Source organism: Centropristis striata, chromosome 22 (genome assembly GCF_030273125.1).
Source record: "Centropristis striata isolate RG_2023a ecotype Rhode Island chromosome 22, C.striata_1.0, whole genome shotgun sequence".
Classification (NCBI taxonomy): Eukaryota; Metazoa; Chordata; class Actinopteri; order Perciformes; family Serranidae; genus Centropristis; species Centropristis striata.
This window is the reverse complement of record NC_081538.1, coordinates 31,730,191-31,740,190: the sequence shown is the minus strand read 5'-3', so window position 1 is coordinate 31,740,190 and position 10,000 is coordinate 31,730,191. Positions and strand designations below refer to the sequence as shown.

Genomic DNA, 10,000 nt, shown 5'->3' with positions numbered 1-10,000 from the left:
GTTATTATTATGGTTATCAGAACAGTATGGTCATGTTGTTTTGTTATGTCCTGTCTGTCCCGTGTGTCCTCAGAGACTTTGACTCGTTGGACATGTCCTCGGTGGAGACCAACACTCGTCTGGGCCTGGAGGTGGCGGAGCGTCAGCTGGGCATCGCTCCTCTGATGACGGTGGACGAGATGATGTCCTCAGAGGGACAGCCGGACGCTCTGTCCATGGTCATGTACCTCAGCCAGTTCTACCAGCTGCTCCGGGACACGCCGCCGCCCCCTGCTGGTGAGACGCTCGTTTCCTCTCCTCTTGTCTCCTCTCCTCGTTTCCTCTCCTCTTTTCCTCTCCTCTTGTTTCCTCTCCTCTTGTCTCCTCTCCTCGTTTCCTCTCCTCTTTTCCTCTCCTCTTGTCTCCTCTCCTCTTTTCCTCTCCTCTTGTTTCCTCTCCTCTTGTCTCCTCTCCTCTTGTTTCCTCTCCTCTTGTCTCCTCTCCTCTTGTCTCCTCTCCTCTTGTTTCCTCTCCTCTTGTTTCCTCTCCCCTTGTCTCCTCTCCTCGTTTCCTCTCCTCTTGTTTCCTCTCCTTGTTTCCTCTCCTCTTGTTTCCTCTCCTCTTGTTTCCTCTCCTCTTGTTTCCTCTCCTTGTTTCCTCTCCTCTTGTTTCCTCTCCTTGTTTCCTCTCCTCTTGTTTCCTCTCCTTGTTTCCTCTCCTCTTGTTTCCTCTCCTCTTGTCTCCTCTCCTCTTGTCTCCTCTCCTCTTGTTTCCTCTCCTCTTGTTTCCTCTCCCCTTGTCTCCTCTCCTCTTGTCTCCTCTCCTCTTGTTTCCTCTCCTCTTGTTTCCTCTCCTCTTGTCTCCTCTCCTCTTGTTTCCTCTCCTCTTGTTTCCTCTCCTCTTGTCTCCTCTCCTCTTGTTTCCTCTCCTCTTGTTTCCTCTCCCCTTGTCTCCTCTCCTCTTGTTTCCTCTCCCCTTGTTTCTTCTCCTCTTGTCTCCTCTCCTCTTGTTTCCTCTCCTCTTGTTTCCTCTCCTCTTGTTTCCTCTCCTTGTTTCCTCTCCTCTTGTTTCCTCTCCTCTTGTTTCCTCTCCTTGTTTCCTCTCCTCTTGTTTCCTCTCCTCTTGTTTCCTCTCCTCTTGTTTCCTCTCCTTGTTTCCTCTCCTCTTGTTTCCTCTCCTCTTGTCTCCTCTCCTCTTGTCTCCTCTCCTCTTGTCTCCTCTCCTCTTGTTTCCTCTCCTCTTGTTTCCTCTCCCCTTGTCTCCTCTCCTCTTGTCTCCTCTCCTCTTGTTTCCTCTCCTCTTGTTTCCTCTCCTCTTGTTTCCTCTCCTCTTGTCTCCTCTCCTCTTGTTTCCTCTCCTCTTGTCTCCTCTCCTCTTGTCTCCTCTCCTCTTGTTTCCTCTCCTCTTGTTTCCTCTCCTCGTTTCCTCTCCTCTTGTCTCCTCTCCTCTTGTTTCCTCTCCTCTTGTTTCCTCTCCTTGTTTCCTCTCCTCTTGTTTCCTCTCCTCTTGTCTCCTCTCCTCTTGTCTCCTCTCCTCTTGTTTCCTGGTGAGAGTCACCCACGAGTCTCCTCTTGACTGACACGCCCACTTTATGTTGATGCGTCCCGGTCATGTTGCTGATGATGTCACTTCCTGTCCCAGGTGTCCTGAGTCAGAGCTCCGCCCTGAGGTCCGCCCTCATCACGCCGGCCTCGCTGCTCAGCCGACTGGGACTCAGTCCGTCCAGGAAGAGGAACCCGAAGGTCTCCGTCCGTCCGTCCGTCTCCATCATTCTGTCTCATGTTGTCTTCTGTCTCTGACGGACTCTTTGTCTCTGCAGGACCTGAAGGACGCGGCGGGGAAACGCCGCCGGACGAGCGACGAGCAGCCGGAGGTCGTTTAATAAATAAATGTTTAGCTTTCTGAAATGTTTCATGTTTCAGCAGAATCTTATTCTTCTTCTTTTTTTTTTGTTTCCAGTCATGTGACCTGAACGGTGATGATGTCACCCAGGTGAGTGACGAGGCGCTAGTGGGCGGGACCAGAGTTCGTCTGATGGCCAATCAGCTGCAGGCGAAGCTGGAGGAGAGCGCCACTTCCTGCAGGAGCTCTTCTTCTTCTTCTTCTGCGGCGGCGGCTTTACGTCAACAGGTGAGATCAGAGTGACATCATCCACAGCTCATCAGCTGATCAGTGATGTCACAGATTATCAACAACATTAATAATATTAATAATATTAATGATCATGTGTGGACCAGCAGGGGGAGCTGTTGTCCAGCGACCCTCCACCCTCTGCTGAGACGTCGTCATGGAGACCGGTAAAGACTTAGCGGGTAGAAGTTAGGGTTGCCAACGTCCCTTGAAAGATGCAATCATCCCGTATTTAGAGACAAAAGAATCGTTCCTTATTTAGAGACAAAAGAATCGTATTTAGAGACAAAAGAATCGTTCCTTATTTAGAGACAAAAGAATCGTTCCTTATTTAGAGACCAAAGAATCGTTCTGTATTTAGAGACAAAAGAATCGTTCCTTATTTAGAGACAAAGGAATCGTCCCGTATTTACAGACAAAAGAATCGTCCCGTATTTAGAGACAAAAGAATCGTTCCTTATTTAGAGACAAAAGAATCGTTCCTTATTTAGAGACAAAAGAATCGTATTTAGAGACAAAAGAATCGTATTTAGAGACAAAAGAATCGTTCCTTATTTAGAGACAAAAGAATCGTTCCTTATTTAGAGACAAAAGAATCGTTCCTTATTTAGAGACAAAAGAATTGTTCCTTATTTAGAGACAAAAGAATCGTTCCTTATTTAGAGACAAAAGAATCGTTCCTTATTTAGAGACAAAAGAATCGTTCCTTATTTAGAGACAAAAGAATCGTTCCTTATTTAGAGACAAAAGAATCGTATTTAGAGACAAAAGAATCGTTCCTTATTTAGAGACAAAAGAATCGTCCCGTATTTAGAGACAAAATAATCGTTCCTTATTTAGAGACAAAAGAATTGTTCCTTATTTAGAGACAAAAGAATCGTTCCTTATTTAGAGACAAAAGAATCGTTCCTTATTTAGAGACAAAAGAATCGTTCCTTATTTAGAGACAAAAGAATCGTATTTAGAGACAAAAGAATCGTTCCTTATTTAGAGACAAAAGAATCGTATTTAGAGACAAAAGAATCGTTCCTTATTTAGATACAAAGGAATAGTCCCGTATTTAGAGACAAAAGAATCGTTCCTTATTTAGAGACAAAAGAATCGTATTTAGAGACAAAAGAATCGTATTTAGAGACAAAAGAATCGTTCCTTATTTAGAGACAAAAGAATGCTATTTAGAGACAAAAGAATCGTTCCTTATTTAGAGACAAAGGAATCGTCCCGTATTTAGAGACAAAAGAATCGTCCCGTATTTAGAGACAAAAGAATCGTTCCTTATTTAGAGACAAAAGAATTGTTCCTTATTTAGAGACAAAAGAATTGTTCCTTATTTAGAGACAAAAGAATTGTTCCTTATTTAGAGACAAAAGAATCGTTCCTTATTTAGAGACAAAAGAATCGTCCCGTATTTAGAGACAAAAGAATCGTCCCGTATTTAGAGACAAAGGAATCGTCCCGTATTTAGAGACAAAGGAATCGTCCCGTATTTAGAGACAAAAGAATCGTCCCGTATTTAGAGACAAAAGAATCGTTCCTTATTTAGAGACAAAAGAATCGTCCCGTATTTAGAGACAAAAGAATCGTCCCGTATTTAGAGACAAAAGAATCGTCCCGTATTTAGAGACAAAAGAATCGTCCCGTATTTAGAGACTCGTCCCGGGGAGTTGGCAACCCTAGTAGAAGTCCAACAGAAATACTGCAGTAGCTTTACAGTAACCTGTCCCCCTGTCTGTCTCCATGGACACCGTCTGTCCCCCTGTCTGTCTCCATGGACACCGTCTGTCCCCCTGTCTGTCTCCATGGTTGCGTGTCCCTCAGAGCAAGAGGACGCTGCAGCAGGAACAGATGAGCTTCCGGTTCAGAGAGAAGGTCAAGTCTCTGTCCGTCCTCGGAGGCGAGGAGCAGGTACGGCGCCGCAGTGCATCCTGGGTATCGGTGTCCTGTCCTCTGTCCTGTCTCAGAGTCCACTGATGGACATCTGGACCCTGTGGAGGACAGGGACCCAGTGTGAACTGGTCTGAACCCTGCTGGTTGGGCCCCTAGGTGTCCATTATTAGCTCACAGAGTGTACCTAATAAAGTGGCTCAGCTTTAAGTCTGCTCCCTTTAAGAGTCCTGGGCCATGTCTGTCCCCCTGTCTGTCCCCATGTCTGTCCCCCTGTCTGTCCCTGTCTGTCCTCCTGTCTGTCCCTGTCTGTCCCCATGTCTGTCTTCCTGTCTGTCCCCCTGTCTGTCCCCCTGTCTGTCCTCCTGTCTGTCCCTGTCTGTCCCCCAGTCTGTCCTCCTGTCTGTCCCCCAGTCTGTCCTCCTGTCTGTCCTCCTGTCTGTCCCCTGTCTGTCCCCCAGTCAGTCCTCCTGTCTGTCCTCCTGTCTGTCCCCCTGTCTGTCCCCTGTCTGTCCTCCTGTCTGTCCTCCTGTCTGTCCCCCAGTCTGTCCTCCTGTCTGTCCCCTGTCTGTCCTCCTGTCTGTCCCCCAGTCGGTCCTCCTGTCTGTCCCCCAGTCTGTCCTCCTGTCTGTCCCTCTCTGTCCCCCTGTCTGTCCTCCTCTCTGTCCTCCTCTCTGTCCCCCTGTCTGTCCCCTGTCTGTCCCCCAGTCTGTCCTCCTGTCTGTCCCTCTCTGTCCCCCTGTCTGTCCCCCAGTCTGTCCTCCTCTCTGTCCCCAGTCTGTCCTCCTGTCTGTCCCCTGTCTGTCCCCTGTCTGTCCCCTCTCTGTCCCCTGTCTGTCCCCCAGTCTGTCCTCCTGTCTGTCCCTGTCTGTCCTCCTGTCTGTCCTCCTGTCTGTCCCCCTGTCTGTCCTCCTGTCTGTCCCCCTGTCTGTCCCCTGTCTGTCCTCCTGTCTGTCCTCCTGTCTGTCCCCCTGTCTGTCCTCCTGTCTGTCCCCTGTCTGTCCCCCAGTCTGTCCCCTGTCTGTCCTCCTGTCTGTCCCCCTGTCTGTCCTCCTGTCTGTCCTCCTGTCTGTCCTCCTGTCTGTCCCCTCTCTGTCCCCTGTCTGTCCCCCAGTCTGTCCTCCTGTCTGTCCCTGTCTGTCCTCCTGTCTGTCCCCCTGTCTGTCCTCCTGTCTGTCCTCCTGTCTGTCCCCTGTCTGTCCTCCTGTCTGTCCCCTGTCTGTCCTCCTCTCTGTCCCCCTGTCTGTCCCCTGTCTGTCCCCCAGTCTGTCCTCCTGTCTGTCCCTCTCTGTCCCCCTGTCTGTCCCCCAGTCTGTCCTCCTCTCTGTCCCCAGTCTGTCCTCCTGTCTGTCCCCTGTCTGTCCCCTGTCTGTCCCCTCTCTGTCCCCTGTCTGTCCTCCTGTCTGTCCCTGTCTGTCCTCCTGTCTGTCCCCTGTCTGTCCTCCTGTCTGTCCCCCTGTCTGTCCCCTGTCTGTCCCCTCTCTGTCCCCTGTCTGTCCCCCAGTCTGTCCTCCTGTCTGTCCCTGTCTGTCCTCCTGTCTGTCCTCCTGTCTGTCCCCCTGTCTGTCCTCCTGTCTGTCCCCCTGTCTGTCCCCTGTCTGTCCTCCTGTCTGTCCTCCTGTCTGTCCCCCTGTCTGTCCCCTGTCTGTCCTCCTGTCTGTCCCCAGTCTGTCCTCCTGTCTGTCCCCTGTCTGTCCCCCTGTCTGTCCTCCTGTCTGTCCCCTGTCTGTCCCCTGTCTGTCCCTGTCTGTCCCCTGTCTGTCCCCGGGCTCGGTCTAATTGCTGCAGCTCTGCAGGGCAGCCTGCTGCATGTGATGATGAAGAATGGATCCTATTGATCCCAGCTGGACTTCCCCTCCGTCTGCTGACTCATCAGATATTATATTTAATAGAGAATCACTAAACTCATGTCTAACACCTTTAACATCTCTTAGTTCAGCAACACATCAGCACAATAAGAGATTAATCTGTGATTCAAGAGAATAAACGGATCTAAAGGAGCTCAAATAACTCCAACAGGAAGCTGAACTCATGTTTGAAGAACAAAACGCTGCTGATAAAACGATGGTTTTCTGTTAAATCTGTCTGTCTGTCTGTCTGTCTGCCTGTCTGTCTGTCTGTCTGTCTGTCTGTCTGTCTGTCTGTCTGTCTGTCTGTCTGTCTGTCTGTCTGTCTGTCTGTCTGTCTGTCTGTCTGTCTGCCTGCCTGTCTGTGTGTCTGCCTGCCTGTCTGTTTGTCTGTAACAGTGTCTACAGATGTACACTGGTGGAGTGAGCTCATTGGCTGAGCAGATAGCCAATAGAATACAGAGTCAGGAGGTAAGCGTCTGATTGGTTCACGAAAGCTCTCACCTGTCATTAAACAACAGCTAACGGCTAACAGCTAACGGCTAACAGCTAACATACATTACCTACCATAACAACCGTACCTCCATCACTGTCTGTCTGTCTGAAACCTGTCTGTCTGACGGTGACCTGTCTGTCTGATGTGAACCTGTCTGTCTGCTGGTACCTGTCTGTCTGACGGTGACCTGTCTGTCTGTCTCAGGCCCCAGGCTGCAGTGACGTGTGTTTCTTCTGTCAGAAGAGAGTTTATGTGATGGAGCGTCTGAGTGCAGAGAGTTTGTTCTTCCATCGAAGCTGTTTCACGTGTTTCTCCTGCAGCAGCTCGCTGCGACTCGCCGCCTACGCCTTCGACACGCAACACCGTGAGTCACACAGCACTTATTACTGGTTATTATCAGCAATATTATATCTATAATGCATTATATGTTTATAATGCATTATAATATGTTTATAATGCATTATATTATGTTTATAATGCATTATAATATGTTTATAATGCATCATAATATGTTTATAATGCATTATATTATGTTTATTATGCATTATGATATGTTTATAATGCATTATAATATGTTTATAATCCATTATAGAATGTTTATAGTGCATTATATTATGTTTATTATGCATCATAATATGTTTCTAATGCATTATAATATGTTTATAGTGCATTATGGTATGTTTATAATGCATCATAATATCTTTATTATGGATTATAAACATATTATAATGCATTATAGACATATCATCATCATCATCCTTCGACTGTCGTCGAGATCCTAGATGACACGTCTTTCCATCGGGTCTTGTCGGCCATTGCTGCTCCCAGCTCCTGGATTGTAAGTCCGGTGTCCCTGGAGATTGTGTCAGGATATGTATGAGGCCTGGTACCTCTGGACGATTGGGGGAGCCGCCATAGCAGGATGTCGGATATTACTTGATCCTTGGCACGATAGCAGTGACCAGCAAAGATCGCTCTTCGACGTGCTACAGTTGTTGTTATAGGCGGCAGTTCACCATAGATTTGCTCTTTGGTTGGATGACTTTTCCAGGAGATGTTTCTGACACACATGAGGAGTCTTGTATATGTGCCATCAAGCCAGTCTTGTAGTTCTTTCTTCATAGTCCAGGTCTCCGCACCATATAGCAAGATGCTTTCAACACAGGCTCTGAAGAAAGAGACCTTGATGGAGGTTGAAATGCCTGACTGCCAGACTCCGAGGAGTTTGTTGCAGGCATTCCAGGCTTGTCCCTTTCTGGCTAGAAAGTCCTTTCTGCTGTCAGCCACATATGAACCAAGATATTTAAAGTCCTTGACTTCCTTGATGTGTGATCCATCCTTTGATGTGATAGGGTTGATAGGGTCCTCATTCATCAGCATGCATTCGGTTTTCTTTGAATTTAGCTTGAGTCCTACTTTGGCAGCGGCCTCTTCAAATGAGATGAGCAGAGTCTGGGCAGATGATGTGTGTTCTGCGGTCAGGGCGACATCATCCGCATAGTCGAGGTCGGTCAGGTATTTCTCGCTCTGGCGACCAGATCTTCTTCCAACCATGAGGCCGTGGTCTTTGATGTTGTCCACTGATTGCCGCAGAGCATAGTCCACCATGATGACAAACAAGAAAGGTGCAAGCGTGTCACCTTGGAGAATTCCCGCTGTTGTTTGGAATTCTTTTGTTGGACCATCGTGGCTCTGAACGAAGCTGGTGGGGTTTTCGTACATTATGGCTATGGCTTTAACGATCTGCTCAGGGATTCCATAGTTATGGAGGATGTGCATCATGGCTGCTCTGTTCACACTGTCAAAAGCCTTTGAGAAGTCTACAAAGATGATGGTGCCTCTCCTCTTTGAGACCTTTAGTTCCTCAATGATTCGCCTTATTGCTAGAATCTGTGGGAGGGTGGATCTTTTCTTCCGGAACCCATTTTGGTTCCTTCGAAGAATCGGGTCAAGGTGAGGAGTTATCCTGTTCAGAAGAAGAGAATTGTAGACTTTCGAGGCAATGGCAGATAAAGTGATGCCCCTGTAGTTGTTCGGTTGTTGGAGATCACCAGTCTTTGGTAGTGGGATAATGCAAGACTTGGAGAATGCCTTGGGCTTCCTACCCTTGAATGTTCCATTGCAGAATTCCAACAGTTGATTGTGAAAGCACTCGTGTTTCCATAGGAAGGCTGGAATATTATCAGGTCCTGGCTTTTTTGCCTTATTCAGGTTCTTCAGGACTGATTGGAGTTCCTCCATTGTAAACAGGTTGGTATCAATGGGTAGCTTGTCGTTCACCCTCCTATTGTAGAAAGGGTCATTTAAGTCAACCAATTGTTGGTCAGGGCTTCCAAGAAGAGTGCTGAAGTGATCGAACCATTTGTTCAGTCTTTCTTGAGTGGTGTCTCCTTTGATCTTTATTATTGGAAAGGCCTTTTTGTTTGTTATCTCTCTTAGAGCTTCCCAGGCTGCTCCATGTCGCCTTTTGATGTGTGCCTTTTCTAGTTCTTTGGTTTTATATATGAGCTGCTCTTCAAGCTCTCTGGTGTAGGCATCTAGCCCAAGTTTGGCAGCATCTAGTCTGCTTTCAGAGCCCCTTGTCGGGCGAGCTCTATGAGAGTTGGCCACACTCTTCCATACCCTTCTTGCCTCCAGCACCTTATCACTGTTGGAGATCAGATGTGACTTTTTCTTCTTTCTGGGAAGGCTCTAAATAAACATAATGCATAAATAAACATATAATGCACTATAATATATTCATAGTGCATTATGATATGTTTATAATGCATTATAATATGTTTATAGTGCATCATAATATGTTTATAGTGCATAATAAACATTATAATGCATAATAAACATATAATGCATTATAATATGTTTATAGTGCATTATGATATGTTTATAATGCATTATAATATGTAATAATTTTATAATGCATCATATGTTTATAATCATCATATTATGTTTATGATGAATCTTAACCATGTTTATAACACATTTTAGACCTGAATCCGTTGTGCAGTCAGTTATTAAAAGAAACGATAGAAATGAAAGAGCAGCTGTTTGAACAGTTGAAATGTTTGTGCTGATCAGCAGATCAGTTGTTTTTGGAGCACATGACCTCCGCACTGTCCCAGTTTGTTATTTTCTGTCTTGTCCTTTAGGTTATAACAGCCTGAGGGTCAGTGAACGCATCACACATAAAGCCTCTTTAAGGTTATAACAGCCTGAGGGTCAGTGAACGCATCACACATAAAGCCTCTTTAAGGTTTAAACAGCCTGAGGGTCAGTGAACGCATCACACATAAAGCCTCTTTAAGGTTATAACAGCCTGAGGGTCAGTGAACGCATCACACATAAAGCCCCTTTATGACTGTGTGAAATCACATCTGCAGGACAGAACATTGAACATTTTCTGTCGCTTCACTTCATCCTCACTCAAATCTTTAGGCATTTAGTTATAAAATGAGAGATTCTTCAGTTTATTCTCTCCTCGTGTAAAATCATATTTAGGTCATTTAATATCGTGATCACCATTCAAACGATGTCTAAAACATCAATCAGAGAGTTTCCCAGTTTATTTAAACTGAAAGGAAAGGGCCTATATGGATGGGTTAGGGCCTATATGGATGGGTTATGGTTAGGGCCTATATGGATGGGTTAGGGCCTATATGGATGGGTT

General features: G+C 46.4%; 1 protein-coding gene across 1 annotated transcript in view; it reads left to right on the top strand.

Annotated features, from left to right (window-relative positions):
• mical3b (microtubule associated monooxygenase, calponin and LIM domain containing 3b) overlaps positions 1-10,000 on the top strand; it is a 32,633-nt gene that overhangs the window by 11,521 nt on the left and 11,112 nt on the right. The window contains exons 13-20 of the mRNA XM_059326021.1: positions 74-276; positions 1,621-1,721; positions 1,799-1,852; positions 1,939-2,109; positions 2,220-2,276; positions 3,928-4,014; positions 6,240-6,311; positions 6,541-6,700. Coding sequence (XP_059182004.1) covers positions 74-276; positions 1,621-1,721; positions 1,799-1,852; positions 1,939-2,109; positions 2,220-2,276; positions 3,928-4,014; positions 6,240-6,311; positions 6,541-6,700 — 905 coding nt within the window. The remainder of the gene's footprint in view (positions 1-73; positions 277-1,620; positions 1,722-1,798; positions 1,853-1,938; positions 2,110-2,219; positions 2,277-3,927; positions 4,015-6,239; positions 6,312-6,540; positions 6,701-10,000) is intronic.